This window comes from Rhinolophus sinicus, chromosome 17 (assembly GCF_057876585.1).
Source record: "Rhinolophus sinicus isolate RSI-liver-muscle chromosome 17, RSI-T2T, whole genome shotgun sequence".
In the NCBI taxonomy this organism is placed as follows: domain Eukaryota; kingdom Metazoa; phylum Chordata; class Mammalia; order Chiroptera; family Rhinolophidae; genus Rhinolophus; species Rhinolophus sinicus.
The window spans coordinates 155,917,715-155,936,023 of record NC_142517.1 but is presented as its reverse complement, the minus strand read 5'-3'; the positions used below and the strand labels follow the sequence as shown (position 1 = coordinate 155,936,023).

Genomic DNA, 18,309 nt, shown 5'->3' with positions numbered 1-18,309 from the left:
AGGCAGAGGAAAGGAGGATCTATTCTAGAGAATCACACTCATTTAGGAAAAAGAAGTATCCTTTTAGTTATGGTTTGCATGTAATTCGACAAGAATTGATGTCACTTTTTCAAATATCCCTTTACAAAATCACAAATTAAAAGGATTATAATGAGACTTGATTATTTCATACTACTTTTTATCATCATAATCCCTTAGATTTGCAATGTTTCCCCCCCTTTTTACCACCTAGGGCAGTTCCTATAACATTGTGGGTGTTCAATAAATATTTGTTGAAAGAATTGGTACTTAATACATTCTAACTATCAAGATCAAAGGGTTATAAACTTGTATGACAATCAGAAGTTTAATCAAAGAACCAGGATTTATCAATTTATAGGAAATAAATTATATTTTCCTGTTTAATGATGAGCAAACTAGAATTTTGCCCAGAAGTCATCTTTTAGAGTATAAAGTTTTAAAGAATACAATCACTTATAATCTCTTTATTAATTTGTGGCCTGTATTTCTGTAACTTAGTTTTTCTTTCTTTTTTTTTTTTTGGGGGGGGGGCGCTATTGTTGACTCACGTAAGATTGTGAATATTTTATCACTAATTAATATTAGTTTCACATTTTATATGTGGCTGACACTAGGGGAGATAAAGTTTCATCACAAACAAAAGATTGCCTTTCAAAAAGTAATTATATATATAAAAAAGTAACTATATAATTTAATTAACCAAAAGACATGAGACAATCATTTTACTTATGTCTTAATAATCAATGATAAAGCAATGGGGGAAAAAAACCTTAAGTAAATCTCTTTCATGGACTCTCTCTCCCAAAGGAATGACAAAGGAAACGCAAGCTGCTCTATCCTCTTGACTTGCAAATCAATTTGGCCTGGATTATAACTGGGAATTAAGGTCCAGTAAAAGGTGGAGGACTGATGCTAAAACAACAGGGACCAACTAGGAAGCTTTGCTATTGACAGTGAATGACTAAAAAGCTGTGTGTCAAAAAAGGCTATAATTTGGTTAGATATACTTACTATGGAGGCAATGCAACAGCTGCAGGTCAGGTTATTGTGTCTTGGTATAAAGATCTTAAGTGTCTCAACTGGCTGCATCTAGCTTGATCCCCATTTTAAAAAAGCTTAGAAAAGCTATAGCAAGCGCTTTCCTGGCATGTGGGCAGTTTTTGTTGAATAGAAGGGCTATTAATGGGGGAAAAAAAGCTCCGATGGACCACTGTGCTCTCTCAGCTTTTCTGGGAAAGGAAGTAACAATGAAATGATTCTATCATTAGTATTATTTGCAACTTTGACTCAATATTTTCAAACTATATCTTTAAAAATTATGCTCTTTTTTTAGACGATATTTTTAGATCATAAAACCCAACCAGATTTTAGGGTGGGAAAAATTCAGTACAAAATGTATTGAATTTTGGCCACTGCCTATAATTTGTCATTACCCACTGTGTGGTATCCATCTATTATATGTGTGTGTGTCTGGGTGGTATATGAGGGTGTTTTAATAGGTAATCTGTGTATGTAATTTATGAGAAATGTTTAGGGGTTAGGTTATGTATATGTAAATTTGGAATGGAAGTTGTCATGGTTGGAAGGTTAATCCTTCTGTGTAGCAATGATTAACAACTCCAATTGAACAGATAGGGGGATAAGCTGTGTGTGTGTGTGTGTGTGTGTGTGTGTGTGTGTGTGTGTGTGTTTGTCTATTTCTAGCTTGAGCATCCTTTTGGAAATGAAGCCACAAAACAGAGACTGGCCAAACATAAACAAGTAGGTGACAGCTTTCTTGGGAAAATCAAGCTGAACCGAATTACATCTCTGTCCTTTCAGAAACTGGACTTACTCAACTCTGCCCCAACCAGAATCACCTCTTCCCCATTCTGCCATACTGTGTTAACAAGAATAAGCTGAGTACTTCACAGGTAAATACTTCAAGGGCTTGTAATGATCTAGGACACAGGGCACACATGATTCTTTCATGTGCTTGAATGAAGGAACAATAGCCTCTTGTCATATCTCTTTGGGCCTGTGCTCTTTAGATTGTATTGGTAGGGGAAAATAATTTGGAGATCAAGAGCTGAAAACTGTAACTTTGTAGACAACAGAGGATATACTACCAAGATTTGAGCAGAACCCCAATCTGATTAGCCCAAAGACTCATCATTAAAAAGGAACATCCCCAACCTCATTACTGCTACCTCCATAAGGGCAAACCCAAAGCTCCTTTCATGTTAATATTAATGGTTATAAATTTGGCCCAGTGGTGGGGTAGAAAAGGGGTAGGAACCAACCGTATCATCAAAGAGCTGCCAAGTAAACACATTTTTCCCAAATCAAGTTTTAGTAGAAACTTTTCCATTGGAGGACTTAGGTCAAAATATTTTATGCTCAATTAAATAAAACAGTATTTTTTTAAGGAATTGGAATCTATGATATAGTTATATCCATATTTCTAAACATCCAAGTCTAAAAGACAAAAAATAAGTAGCGATGCAATCACTGAATAGCAAGGCATGTACACATTTCAAAGAGGCATAAAATGTGAAATGATATAACAATAGAAGTTCAAAAATATGAAACAGATTTAGCATAGTCATATTGCATTGAAAAAGGAAGGGAAAACACACTATTTAGTCACCTAAATTAATTTACAAGAAAATGGGATCTTAGAAGTCCTCCTATGAACCAAGTACAGATAATCTAAAGGTGGGGAGTGCATGTTTTATTTCTATCTGTCCCCTTTAACAAGAGAACTTGAGGTAATTAGAAAGCATTCAATGCATTCTGGACTGTTCTGCTAATTGTCCCAGGCAAGAGAAATCAAAATGCTTCAAAAAGTAAGGCCTAGTTGAATATTTGGGTGGAGGCCCTCCCTTCCATCAGCTAGTCACTAAATGAAAATCTCATTACACACTCGTTTTGTGGAGATGGATTGATCACGCTGTGGAAAAGGCTGGTTGCTGAGGATGTATCTCTTCCATGTTCCTCAGCCTCCTCTGTTTTTACTGAGTTAGGTCTTGAGAGTGACAAAGGAAAACAGGTCATTTTTCCTTCATAAAGTATCATTGGATGATTCCTCTATATTAATTATATGAACCTTATAATAGTTACAGATTAACAAAAATTAAAATTTTTCATCTCAAAGAGTTCTCAGTCCCCACCCCTCACCAGGTACCATGAAGGGGCACTAAAGTGCATTTTGATGTAGGGGAGTAGAGTTTAAAGGTGCTGTCCAAGCTAAGAACCAAGATGATGCTGTTTAAAAAAGAAAGGCAATTCCTTCTACCTCCATCTCTGGAGTCAACTGAGGGAGGGCAATGAACTAGACCCTCACCAGAGGATTGTCCTAACTCTTAACTTTAGAGAAAACTGTGTAAGGACCTGCACATATAGACTCATTTATTTGTCCAAAATAGCAAAAATAGGCCTATTTCACCCTTAAGAAAGTATTTGCAAATCTGATCAGTCATGATCATAAAAACATGAACGGATTCCAGATGCAATCCATGTGGGCATGCTCGGTGGTTCTAACTATGCATCTTCAGCTTAAAAGAACATGCTGCTGTTCATTTTCATCAAAACATAACTTCTAACTACCATAAATAAAATACACATGGAACAATTAAATCTTTTTCTTACAATAGTTACTTTTACATTAAAAAGTCACCATCATCTTCAGATATATCGAAAAGTAGGACTCTAAATCTTATTATTTCCCAGTCTTAGTTAATAATCTTGCACAGGCCCGATAATCCAAAACTTGGAGTTCTGATCTACACAGCTTGGCAGGTTTCACACAGTTTGACAGGTAGGCAATTGTGAGATATGCTTTTTAAAATTAGCATTTTCTATCAAAACAGTCGGAAATCTTTTAAAATCCTCATAAAGACTGTATTTGTGCAATGCCACAGTCATGTAGCTACAAAGGAGAAAACAAAATACAGTCTGGAAGATTCCCTACAGTCCAAGTTTTCTTGGTGGTCAGTTTAAACAAACATGAGCCCAGGAAATCCAATTACATACAGTGTGTTAAATAGGAGAAGAGTTGGTCCTAGAATAACTTAAGCTACTAGACAGGGACGGTCTCAACCACGGGTGATTTGATGCACTCTTCATGCAATCTGCTCTTTTCTGCAAGGCTCAAAGAATTTTCAGCAGGATGCTCTGAAATGTGACTGTCACCATTCAAGGTAGAGACAAACCCTTCCTGGGAGGGGCCTTTCAAGTATGAGTGAAATTCCATTGGAGGATGATTGGACCTGTGCTCGGGATATAAGCTATTGCAGGGCACGCCGCTGTCATTTTCCGAAGAGGAGCAGCAAACGATGACAGAGGGGTTGGCAGCGGGGTAGTGGGAGGTGCCATAGGCCTCTTCCGCTTGTCGGGCATAGTCCACGAATTGCTCCGGGGTCATGGTGTAAGGCACCAGCGAGAGGGTACCGTTTTTGACAGTATCTCTTTCAGAATAGTTCTCAGAGATCTGGCTAGGAGTTCCTGGAATGTGGCTATCTATTTGGTAATACAGGGTTGAAGAGTTGGCATAGAAAGAAGCATTTTTCGCGTGGCTTTCATGAACGGCGGTGCCATCAGAATAACAAAGGACGGAAGGAAGAGGAACAACTTCGGCATGGGTGGTACCCAAACCTTCCACGAAACTGTCCCCTTTCTCGTCATCATCCTCCTCGTCTTCCTCCTCCTCGTCTTCCTCCTCCTCCTCCTCATCTGACTCACTAGGCGCCAAGCTTTGGGTGCTAGAGTCAGTGACTCCACTGCAGAAGCTGCTTCCGTCCTCCTCTTCCTCCTCGTCCTCGTCCTCTTCCTCACCTTGGCAATCTAACTCCTCAGCCGACTGCAGGTGCAGCACTGCAGCCTGGGGATCAGTGTCAATCTCAAAACTGTCTGCGATGGAATACTCTACAGAGTGAGAGGCAGGGCCCATGGAACTGCTGTGAGCACTTATCTCACCATGGCAGCCGTTCAGGGTGGGGATTTGCTGCTCTCGGTTTTTCTCCAATTCAAGTTTCATTATTGTGTGCAAAAAGTGAGTCCGGACACGGATAGGATTGAATTCAATTCTACCTGCTGTGTTACTACATCCTTCTTTCGTGCAGCCACATGGGAAAGACATTCGATCCACCTTGGAAGGAAGAACACAGATTAGCCCCGTGGAACTCTTAGAAATCCAATAAAAATCCTGTACCTTTTAGCAACCCCTTTGAATCTGGGATTACTTCATTCCGCTTATGCCAGAACAAATGACAGTCAAACTGCAAGTAGACGTGAAAAGGGAAAGTGAAAGCTTTTAAAACACAAGACTCAACCTAGTTTGAAAACTTATAGTCAAAATAAAAATGAATTACAGTATTATACTAAAATTACAATGTATATTTTTAGTTTGCTGACCCCTCCTGTGCTTTCTTTACTTCTTCCTCCATTCTCCCTTCTCCTCTTTTATCCATCCCATTAATTTTGCTCCGTTTTTAATGCTTCTGTCCTTTCGCCAAGTTCCCTTTCCTTCTGATGCATGCCAGCTCACATGCCCAATTTTAAACAAACTTAATAATGCTTTCCTCGCCACTTGCTATTTTAATCTAAATGATGACATATCCCATATTAGCCATGTCCTTTTTTTCTTTGCTTATTATAAAATGAACTTCTCTGCTCAAGGTGTCCAGATGGACACCACTTAGTACTGTGCAGCCTGATAATTTGCTCTCATCGGTTTAGCTTTTCATTATTTTGGATCCTTGGGACATGGTGCGTGTATGTGTCTGGCAGGTCTGTGATGGGCGTGAACATTCATGACTGTGGCTGGTGGACTCATGTGTTTAGATCCTGGCTTCCTTCTTCTCCTTCCTACTCCATCAGACTACAAGCTTCTCGAAGAAAGGGGATGATCATTTTAATCCATACCCTCACATTATTCCAGTGATTGGATTCTCTAGATAGAGGGATGGGGTTCAGCATGTGTCATAGCAATGAGTGCTGCACTCAAGTGATTCGTGAAGTTCTGGGTAATCCAAGGGTACTCCTAAGATATTTGTTAATTGTCCCAGATCGCACCAATTAACCTGTATGCAGAGCAGAGCACAGAGAACCAGAAAAACTTGAACTCCCCTTATTCGAGCGTGGGGAATTTCCTATGCTACAGGGAAGGCAGACTGTAGCACAGTCAGCAGGTGTTATAAGCAGAGTCCAGAGCTGCTTTCTTACCCCTTAACCCCTTTTCTATGAATCCGGCTGTTCAGCTGATGAGAACTGTCCTCTCCTGTCTGCCGAGCTATTCTCCTTATTAAAAAAGCCAAGTTTCCACATAGAATAATGACACCTAACTAATCATGAAGCACCAATGATACTACAGATAGATTAAGACCTGAGAATAATCTAGTCCAGGGGGTTGATAAACTTTTTTTTTTTTTTTGTAAAGGGCTAGAAAGTAAATATTTTAGGCTTTATGAGCCATATGGTCTCTGTGTAACTGCTTTACCCTACTGTGGAAGCATGAAAGCAGTCAGACACAGCACATAAACAAACAAGCAAACAAAAACATGAGCATGCTTCCAAAAAACTTGATTTACAAAAACAAGTGACAGGCCAAATTTGGCCTGTGCGTTATAGTTTGCCAAGGTCTGCTCTAGCTCAGCCCTTTCCTTTTAGAGATGGGGAAACTGAGACCAGGACGTTTACCTTACTTGCCAATTTCTCGCAAAAAGAGGAGCCAGGAGTAGAACTCAGATTTATGTCCCAGTCTAGTAATTCTTCCACTAGCCCATACCACCTCTAACTCATCACCATCTTGTACCCCATGGATGAATCAGAAAATACAAACTCAAATGTCAGGGATGTGATGAAGTGCCTGAATGCTTGTAAAAAGCCAGAAGAAGCTAGTATAATAAATGAATCCAAGAGGAATAATTTCAATTGATTCGGCTATAGCTTGGGTTGCCTTTCACATTATATTTTATATGTATGAGCATATTATATACACCCATAGATGTCCTTGAACGAGTACTTCTCTTTTCTTGAATCATGTGTCGTGCTTTGCCCCAAGGTTTCTTCTCCATGTGGGAAACTTCACTATGTGTAACATGACTGCCTCTTTAGGGGGTGCATAATAGCTTGTCTTTGGAGTCCCTGAAATCCGAATTCTTACCTGACACTTAATGCCTGCCAGGCTGCAGGTACATGTTTCTGGATCACAGAACACACGGCAGTCACAGCCGCAGTCCTCTCGCGATAGGCGGATGGCTCGCAGCTCGTGCTTTTCTTCCACGTCAATCTTTTTCACTCCAGAGGCCCGCAGCAGCGCTCTCCGTTTTTTTGTTGGCAGGGGTTGCAGAAAGAAGTACTCATCTACCTCTGTGTTGTCTAAGTCAATGTCGTCGTCAGAGATGTCGTCCACTGTAAGAGTGCTAGCTTCTTCAGATTCCACTGTGCCATTCTTAGTCATCTAGAAATGTAAAGCAGTAAAGAAGAGACTTAGCAGGGGTAGGGTCTAAAATCCTTACTTTTATACTATTGCATAACATCATGTCCCCATAATCAATAAGTGTCCGTGGGCCAAATCATTTCCATTTATTTGTCTCTTTAGAGAAGTCACAGGGAAGAAAATGAAGGGATCAAGATGGTAGGCTTTTAAAGTACTGGTAACAGAAGGCTAATTGGATCTCTTAACCTCCTAATGTTAGGAGCTAGAGTTGTTAGAGCTTTTAGCCAGTGCGATGTGAAAAAGACCAAAGGTTACAGATGCCCATCGGTGAAAGCTATCTTTAAACTTAGTTCGTGATGGGCAGCTCTGATGTTGGAATAAATGTGTCCTTGTTCAGAGGTGATAGCATCTTAGTGGAAGCCATTGCCACCTAAATCAGCAAATGTGTTGTCCTTGAAATAATCACCCTGCCTTTTGGGTGCCAGCAAAACCATGTACTAGAAAATAAAGTTGTGCTGCACTGTGCGATTGATTGGCATTACAAACACGGTTAACCTACAGGACATTCCAAGAATGAGGGCTTGATATGAAGCAGTCAGGTCAGAGTGCACTCAGTGAAGACGAGGAGCAGAGGGCAGTACTGGGTTCCTACCAGTGGGCAACTGAACAATGAACTAGGCCTTCAAAGGAGTTCACACGAACCGGTGCCCACAGTGATACCTTCTGCATAACAGCTCGTGCGGACAACTATGTCTCATACACCCATAACTATTCTGCCTTTATTTATATTTCTTTTCTAAATAAATTTCATTCCTCAGAAAACCCTGAATCAGTATTTCACTTCTAAGAAAGAGGTATTTTCTCTGAATATGAGCAAGAAATGTATCCTGAGAAGCAGCACAGGAATAAGTACAGAAACTCTGTAAGGGATTATTCAAAGAAGTTCTAAATACAGAAGCTTTTTGATTCTTTAATTTTTAAATGTATTTATAAATTTCATTAATTATAATTATTACCATTTAAAAAAAATATCTTAACAACGCAGTCATTACAGTTAAAATACTCTGGTGACATCAGACATTCCCTCATCTTCATAGGAAAAAGTCTGATATTTAGATAAGAACATTTATTATGGACTCAAAAATCCTAAACTGGATAACTCTGACTGTATTGAAAAACAAAGAAAAACTGGCCTTTGCCCTCAAGTAGAAGAAATAATACAGTAGCAATTATATATTAAAATATATTCCGAAAGGTCCCTGAAATGCATTTCCAAAAGCTATTGAATTACATTTTTTTGAGTATTTCAGAGCTTAAGTCTATGTTCTTGCAAGGATGGGCATTCTCCTTTACTGGGCTTTGTTTCTTGGTGTGATCTGCAATTTATCTCCTTCCTTGGCATTTCTTTACAATGGTATTGGTTGAGCTGTTTTCAGGTTTCCACTACTGATGGTCCACTACTGGGATGTTAACTTTGATTGGTTACTCTTATCATTTTTGTTAATTCGTATCTGCAAACAGAACATCTTTCTATCTGTAAAGATCTGATTTTCTAAGGAATTCAAGTGTGCAATTGCATAATATCTACTCAATTCTCTGTGATAGGTTAAGCTGCAGTAGCAAACAGGAAGAGTTATCTTTCCCATCTTGTCACCTCTGTGGCATTTAGATTTGTTTTTATTAATTCTTGGATTCCTATGTGAACCTCATCAAGCTTCTGACTCCACTGCACACGTGGAACAACACCCAGGACTTGGTTGGCATGATTCATGCCAGTACTTCCTTCCTAATTAACTTACATGTTCTCTAATATTTATGCTCCTTTGTGTAACTGGCAACATCACAAAAACAAAAAAACCCTCCATTTTATATCAACAGTTTGATTTTTTTTTTTTAATATAATGGTTGTTATACTATATAAAATGTAAAAGTCAACAAAAAATAGATTTTGGCAAATATTTAAAAACATAAAAATTTTAGGGCAACACGAATATCCAACTGGAACCTGAGAATTTTAAAAAATCTGTAGCTCAAAGTATAAATGGTTCTTATTCCAAAAACAAGTGTCCTTCAAAATAAAACCTGCATCTCTTACTTTCACATACTTGACTTACAACAAATAATTTTATTTCAAAATAGAGATTCAATTAAGAACCTAAAAATCCTCCATACAGAGCTACATAATGTTTTCACTTCTTCTTGGTTCAAGAACCTACAAGAGTCCTAAACTAGATTTTCAAAATCTCACATCAGCATTGAAGTGATCTGGCAAGGTTTTCTCCTCAGCTCTTCAATATCATCTCTGTCAGTTCCAATGAAGACTGGAAATATTCTAGTTCAACCTGGTCAATTTGCTTATCTTCCCCTCCTCAGTTTCAGTTCTGGAATGCAGCCATTGAGAGATATTCTCTGTGGTGCCCTGGAAGTCCTTCCCCCGTCCTCTCCTCCAGTCTATGCATTTACTCCTTTAAAACCCAGCCCAAACCCATTGAGCTTAAATGCTCTTTAAACACAGAGCCCGACATAGATGATTTTGAAATGCACTTTCTCTTACCAGAGCAACAAGGGAAAAACTCAGTGAGCTCCCTGTTTCTGTCTACAACTCATCCTTCATGCTCTCAAGATCCAGTGCAAAGAAACCAGGAAGTCTTCCAAGACAGCCTCATTTGTTTTTGCTGATTCCTTTACTCCATGGCCCATCTTCACAAGAATATTCATTTTGTACATTTTTTTCTCTTTTGCCTTCCAACTTTATTGAGCTATAACTGACATATAATACCTTGAAAGTTTAAGGTGTACAACGGGTTGATTTGGTACACTTATATATTGCATAACAATTACCACTGCAGCAAAATATCACAGGATTACCATTTCTTTTTTGTGGTGAGAACATTTAAGATCTCTCTTAGCAACTTTCAAGTATATAATACAGTGCTGTTGCCTACAATCACATGCTGTACAACTTATTTATCTTTTTTGTTTTTTAAACTTTTATTTATTTTTAAGTGTGTTTTACCAGGACCCATCAGCTCCAAGTCAAGTAGTTGTTTTAATCTAGTTGTGGAGGGTGCAGCTCACAGTGGCCCATGTGGGGATCGAACCAGCAACCTTGTTATGAGCACCGCGCTCTAACCAACTGAGTTAAACAGCCGCCCCCACAACTTATTCATCTTATGACTTAGAAAGTTTGTACCTTTAACCAACATCTCCTCATCTCTGCCCCTGCCCCTGGAAACCACCATACTACCGTTTCTACAAGTTCTGCTTTTTTAGATGATTCATACAAGTGAAATCATACAGTATTTGTCTTTCTGTCTGACTTATTTGACTCAGCATAGTGCCCTCAAGGTCCATCCATGTTGCAAATGGCAGGATCATCTTCATTCTCATAACTGAATAATATTCTATTTTGTGTGTGAGTATCCCATTATTTTTCTCTTGACATGAATGTTGCCTTTAAGTGTCTGTTCCCTATCTCAAAATAGATTCATTGAATTTTCAGGCTTTGGTTCATCAGATGCAGCCTCCTTATTTTATGGATTTATGAGGCTCAGATTAACTGTGACCTCTCCAAAATATGTTTACAGAACCTAGTTCCCTGACCCCTTGTTTAGTATGCCTTTCCCTGTATCTCACAGATAGATTCCAAGTTTTCTATGGCACCTACTATAGTGCTGGGACTCTAATATGGAATTAAACACAGTGTGTTTAAAAATTATTCTTTTCATAAAATAAATGCATATAGAGTTACCAGCACATTCAAAGGAATGCTCTCTTTTGAGATAGGTTCCTTAGAAGGCAATATGGCACTTGAGTCATTTCTAATTCAGTGCTCTTTCCCCAAATAATTTTGCCTTCTCAAGAGCTCAAAGAAAGCTTGCCAAAAATTGGGTTTAATGAGACTACCAAATAATCCTGGCTCTCAAACCTGCTTTTGTTTCTCTGTACCTGTGTGTGAAAAAAACAAAGGTGGGAGGTGGAGGTAACAGAGAGGTGGGGTAAACAGATGTGACATGATTCTAACAATATTAATTAACAACAATTTTGGAATCTGTGGGCTAGGCACTGCTCTAAGCACTTTACCTGCAGTAACTCATTTAGCATCACAAAAATCTCCTAAGTATTATCATTATATCCACTTAACTGATGAGGAAACTGAGGCACAGAAATACTAAATAACTTGCCCAAGGTCACAAGCAGGGAGGGTATGCACTAAATCACAACCTACATATCTGACGCTACAGCATGTGCTCTTAGCTGCCATGATACTTACACATCTGCACTATTACAAGCAATATATCTTGAACAGCTTGTTTTGCTTATTTGTATTAGGCATTAGGTTCATCAGCACACAAGACACAAGTCTTGATCTCAAGGGATTGGAATAAGGAGAGGAGAAATCTGGCAGTTACAATCCACTTCATAAGAATTTCTTAGCTGAGGGTAAATGCAGGGCTTTTGAGATTATGTAGGAGAGGCGCGTAGAGGTGGGGCTGGCAGTGGGGTGAAGAGGGAAGACTTTCACATCTAAGCTTAACTCTGAAGATGGAGTAGCAGTTGAACAAGTAGAGGCAGAAGGCATTCCACACAGAGCAAGGCCTCACAGTTTCACAGGCCTCAGATGAGTCACAGCATGAGGCATTCACTGGCCTGAAAATTATCCAGATGATTGGACTTGTGTGGGATTCCTTTCTCGTCTTGGTCCATAGGCAAAGAACAAAAAGCAAATAAAGAGCAGGCCTTCAGTGGGTTATTCCTGTTCCCTTAGCTTAGTCACCTTATAGGTGATAAGTAATGAGTTAACTCATGATTTAATTTAATGATCTTTATCTTATTACATACTTATCCTGTATATGTATACATTTATTTATATTGTATTGGAAGGATCTCTCAAGGTCTAGGACTCGTGTGTGTGTGTGTTTGCTTTTTTGCAATGATGATCCTTAAGATGGCAGTTAGTTCTTGAGCCACTGTGTAAACTTGTCCAGACTTACTCTACAAATGAAAGGACCGTAACATTTTTAAAAGATAGTATCCAGACATCTTAATTTTGTAAATCTGTCTGATATGTAACTGATAAGTAAACAATTTTCAAAGCCCCATAGAATAAAATACTTGCCCATCTAAATATAGTTGAGGGATGGGACACACTCCTGTCAGAATCAGTGAAGTGATTCTCATACTGCTTTGGGTCAAGTACAAGGTGGGGTTCAAATGAAAATCAGCTTTCAATCATTTTTCCCCCCTTATCATGTAGTAAATAAATTTTACTATAAATTCCAATGAGATACAATTTTTGGTGAACTAAATGCCTGAAAAAAATGCAAATGATTATGGGGAGAAAAACAACCCTGAAAATGTGAGTTAACTAAAATGCTAGAAACAAAACAAAAACCCACAAAAAATAAAAACACTTATTTGAAGCCATCAAAAAGAGTTCTTAGAAATAAAATTTCTTGGTTATTTTAAAGATATTAACACGTAAAAATAGTAGTGGAAATAAAAAATAATGCAATATCACAAACACTAATTACTGCCTACTATGATGATGATGACCTTGGGAATGACCCAAGATACCATGTATTGAAAACCAGGCACTGAGCTTTATATAAATTATCTCACCTAATTTGCAAACAATCTTATGAAGCATTTTTTTTTTTTAAAGATTTTATTGGGGAAGGGGAACAGGACTTTATTGGGGAACAGTGTGTACTTCCAGGACTTTTCCAAGTCAAGCTGTTGTCCTTTCAATCTTAGTTGTGGAGGGTGCAGCTCAGCTCCAGATCCAGTTGCATTGTTAGTTGCAGGGGGCACAGCCCACCATCCCTGTGGGAGTTGAACTGGCAACCTTGTGGTTGAGAGGACGCGCTCCAACCAACTGAGCCATCTGGCCACCCGGGAGCTAAATGGCAGCTCATTGACTTCATTCTAGTCACGGAGGGCACAGCTTACTGGCCTATGTGGGAATCTAACCGGCAGCCCTGTTGCCCAGAGCTCGTGCTCTAGCCAACTGAGCCATCCGTCTGCCCCATGATGTATTTTTTTATAGTTGAGAAAACTGGAGTCTTGAGAAGATAATTGACCAAAGTCTAGCTACAAAGATAATTAGTGACTTTATTAAGACAAAAACCCTGATCTATTTGACTCCAAAACTTGAGCCAGACTTGTAAGACCAGTTTGGAGAAAAAAGTCTTAGACAACTGTATAGAAGAAAAAGGGTATGGAAGGAACCAACTGCAAGAGCTGGCCTCAGTGTTGCAGGGCAGGAAACAAAAGAGCAGTAAAAGCTTCCTTAGAAGCAGCTCATTCAGAAATGAAAAATGTGATTCAGACACAGAGGAAAAGAGCGCAGAAAGAAGAAGACAGGAAGTAACCTGAAAATATGACCACCTCACCGGTTAGCACTTCTTTTGACTACTTGTTTTGTGGGCATTTCTAATAGAGATGGCAGGAGAAGGTCATCCAAGTGACAGTTACCACTGTTTAACTAATGTGTTACTCTTGATTTTCTCACCTGACTTTTAACTCATATGCCCTGGCCTGCATTTAATCAGCATAGTATGTTGCCTAATTTTGTAAAAATATATTAATTTTAGGGATTGGTTTCTACCTCAAAAAGCAGTATGCTCTGAGTCGCCACATATGTACAATAAGAGGCTGGATATAAAAACATGTATTTGTATATCCAATTACATATAGGTATGTATTTGAAGGAATTCCTGGTTTCATGGTATGAGTTGGACAGATGACCTAATCTTTAAGGTCTCTAGCAAAGGAAAACATTCACATCATTTGGATATTCAGTGAAATCTTAATAGTGTAATTTTTCAGCTCATTTGCTGTTAATTGCAGGTGGCAAATTGGAACCAACTTAATAATGCCTTCAGAGAATAAGGAATGTTTTGTTATTCTGTCAGCCTACAAGAATTTTATCAAACTGAATTTTCAGTGAGTCCTAGGCTTACCTATCACCACAAACGTAACCAGGAAGAATGATAATATCAATATATGAACTTTTCATACATTCCTATCCTCACTTCTGGTTTAGACAAACAGTGACTCTTAGTAATGGCTAATAAGCCAAATAAATCCAACAGTGTGCTGGGAAGTACTATTTAACAGTTGGATCTCTGAAAAAAAGGTTCTAATTTGTTGTGTTTGTCAAGTCCCGAGGTGTAAATACTTCGATTGTGGCCGATTTTAAGCTCCCATCAGGAAGAGATGTGCACAATCCACTTCAGTGAGCATCTTTTGCAAGTTGGCTCCAGTACACCACACCGCTGATGCTCTCAAAATTTTAATCAGCAGAATCAGTTCAATTCGGAAAACACCAAAGTTTTCCATTTGGTGTTGGAGCAGGCCTCCATTTAGGAATATATTTTGGAAACACAGGCAGTAAGAATACTCTTGAGTAATCTCTATGGTGTCTAACAGAAAAGTTCTATAGGGATAAGAGGAGTAAACAAATACCATGACCGTTAGACTCTGACCCATATAATAAATAACTGTAAAATGAGGAAAATAGCTGAAAACATCCAAAATTTGGAAACTATAAGTTTGTGGTAACAGCCTATGTCAATCATCTCTCACAAACCTCTAATCCCTTATATCTCCTAGGACATTTAAGATGTTTACCTGGAGGTTAGTGAAATCATAAGACTGTTGAAGGGATACAAGAGGCAGGATTGGGGGTGAAGGTGGAGAATTATAATGTTGCATGGGTAAGTCACTAAATGTATAAAGCACATTCAAAAATCTAAGATTTGGGGTGAAAAAGAATTAGATAAAGATTTTTTTAAAGTAGTATGATTAAAGGAAGACTTATGATCTGTCAACTCTTTTGTATGAGAAAAGAAGAGCGAACAATTGAGCATTCTTCAAGGAACAAATGGTCAAGAAATTGAGAAAAGTTATAATCCTGGAAAGCCACTAGAAATGGTACCAGAGTAGAAATAGCCTTGATCTCAGAAAAGGAGAGGAAGAACAATGAAGGTTGAAAAGACATTGAGAAAGAGGGGTCAGTCCAAGCTGTGAAAGCTAAATTAAATGTCCTAGAACAAGACAGTAGCATCCAGTAAGATGTAACCTAGAGGCAATTGGGATGCCAAGGTTCTTTGAAACACACACATGGCTGCCTAATGCATTTTACAGATACATGTGAAATGGGAATGAAGCTAATGTAATTCTTCAACAATGTGGCGCAGATGATGAAATCTAAGCACTTAATTTGGAAAAGAGTATAGTATTAAGATGACTGCATTGATAAATGTGAAGAGTATGACAAGTTTGAATGGGCTTGCGAGAAAAAGAACTGTGCTGTGTAATTTAGAAATCTAAAGCTAGCTATTTCTTCAAGGAACATGCATTTTATTCAATCAGCTTTCTCTATTAATTCTTTTTAGACAATATTTGGAACACAAACACCACCAATAAAAAAGACACATTTGAACCCCTGAAATAGAATTGGATTTGTGCCATAAATCTAATTGTATATATTAATTCTCAATATATCTAGCTCGTAATTTGATTAAGAGATGAATTACTAAATAAGAAGCAATTTTACAATGAAAAACTAAATTTCTCTTCTTATTTTGTTTCCAAAATATTTACTGTAAGGAAACATCAAGAAATGTGTTTATTTCTTTTTACTAATCTTTCACTATTAAAGCCCATTGGAGAAGGTGCCACTGCATGTATGGGCTCTCTAACCCAGGAAGACATTCTGGAAAGACGCGGTGGCACAGTGGAAAGAAAAACTTCTCCTTACTGTTTTGGGGCTGCTGATTCTCAAATGAGAAGAAGGGAAACTACCCAGTGCCAAGTCCAATGAGTTTCCTGTGGTGTTTTACCTAGTCTCCATAGCGAGGGCTTTGGAAAGTATTTGTCTTGTCAGATGCTGCCTTCTCTCTCCTTAATCAATAGGCAGTTCACTACTGCTCACAGAGGACCACCTCAAGGCAAAACCAAAGTGGCACAGTGTGTTTTTAACGATCTTGGTTTTCCTCTTTGGACTCCTCTCTGGGTCAGTAAGCTTCCTGCTGCCCCAGTGAAAATAATATTGATTTAGCTACATTTGTTTTGCTACTTACCTCAGAGGTATTTATGTATTTCAAAACAAATGTTATATTAAAAGTGAAATTTCAAGTATCAGAGTGAAATTTTGGGGTAGCTAATGTTTTTAAATACCTAATTTTAGATTTTTGGAAAGCTAAACCTTAGACCAATACAGTCAATGATATTTTAAAACATAAATGTTAATATGCTAGAGGAATTACAACGAAAACTTACACGTTTTCCTCCATTAATTCTCTTCAGATTTCTTTTTAAGAGACCGGTCCACATTGCTGTGCTCTTTTATTAGGTTCATGTGACATGTGTTTCTGAGTTTCTGAATACTTTCAGTACAGTGAGGCTAAGATTAGATCATCTCAGAATCACATCATCGTTTTTGCTTGGTATTCAGTTGGAAGGAGCAATGATATCCAAATGCCTTTTGTTTACATCTTCACCAAAAGGGAAAGCTGCATGTTTTCACTTATCAATGACAAACCAAGATGGGACAGCCACGCAGATGACTGCCTCTCCAACTTCCAACAGTAAGTACAATGAAAAAAATGAATCAATAATAGAATGCTCTTTTTGCTTCTTCTTAGCTTCTTCAGCTTGTTTTAAAAAAAAATTGTAGAAGTAGCTGATTACAAATTATGGTATCAGAATATATCTCTGCCTGGTATGGAGGAAGGTTCCGGTAGTTGTATGGCTCCCCCCTGATACTCATCACATGTACAATGTGGCTCAAAGTTCACCACAATAAATCTTTTGGTTTTCAGAATTATAGATCCTCAGCTGTTAAAAACCACTGCACACAGTACTAAACCTCAGAAAGGGATGACTCCCTATAGGTACAGAGATTGTCTTTCCCAATGCCTATAGAGGATAATTAATTTTAGAATAGGATGTAACAAGATAATAGAACCAGTTTTCTGTTGAGTGAGCCAGCTATTTAACACCTTTGTACTTCTTTTTCTTTAATTGCACACATTGGCTCATAATTTACCTATCTCACTGGGTCTTTGCAATGATTAAATTAAATAATGTTTATAAAATGCCTGGCAAATAAAAATCAATTAATGAGGGGCAGCTATTACTATCGTTCTGTCAATATTTGAGTTACAGAATGACTTCACTCTTTGGGTAGGGGATAGAGTTGGTTTGCAGTGTGTTAGAAAGGGAGAGGGCGGATTTCAGAAGCAAATCTGAGTATTATTATTATAATGTTGCATGGGTAAGTCACTAAATGTATAAAGCACATTCAAAGCTATCATGCAAAGCTATCATGAAAAACAACAACAATAATAGTGGATTGCTACCAAAAAATCTTAAGGGACTTTCAATAAAATCTGTCAAAAATACTATTGAAGGAAATATGAAAAATGCTTTAGGCTGATTGTGTCCAGCTTAGTTTAAGGGACTGCCTTCTTGTACAACTGTAAATAAGGCATACACATAAGTTGTAAAATACATAAAAACAAGGTGTTTTGAAACACACATGACACCTCTGTCAATTGACTTTATACTTGAAACTAAAGGTACAGGTAACAAAGGTATACTTATGGTGCTTCAGCTACTTAACAAGTGACCCTTTATGTTAAGTACTCTGGATTACCTGGAAAGATTTCCTTTGTCATTAGATAATAATGGGAGAGTCTTTCCTATATGTTGACAGGTTGATGGATCAATACAAATATAAAGAGTGTCTTTGGTCGATGAAAGAAGATTCCTAAGTAATGTTTCTCTTCACTTAATCACTAATGTGGCTGAACAATATTTCCTAGACAGTATCTACACCTGTACAACTCCCTGAAATA

General features: G+C 38.1%; 1 protein-coding gene across 4 annotated transcripts in view; it reads right to left on the bottom strand.

The window, feature by feature from the left end:
• Positions 1–519: 519 nt before the first annotated feature.
• The window catches only part of CSRNP3 (cysteine and serine rich nuclear protein 3), a 190,954-nt gene continuing 173,164 nt past the window's right edge, over positions 520–18,309 (bottom strand). For 3 of the 4 annotated variants that reach the window (XM_074337251.2, XM_019727332.3, XM_019727333.3), the window contains 2 exons: positions 7,166–7,462; positions 3,935–5,149 (listed from right to left, as the gene is read on the bottom strand). In XM_074337251.2, the coding sequence (XP_074193352.1) occupies positions 4,082–5,149; positions 7,166–7,462 (1,365 nt within the window). In that variant the 3' untranslated portion in view covers positions 3,935–4,081. Of the gene's footprint in view, positions 5,150–7,165; positions 7,463–18,309 lie in introns of all 4 variants that reach the window. The other variant, XM_019727331.3, reaches the window with a different exon arrangement.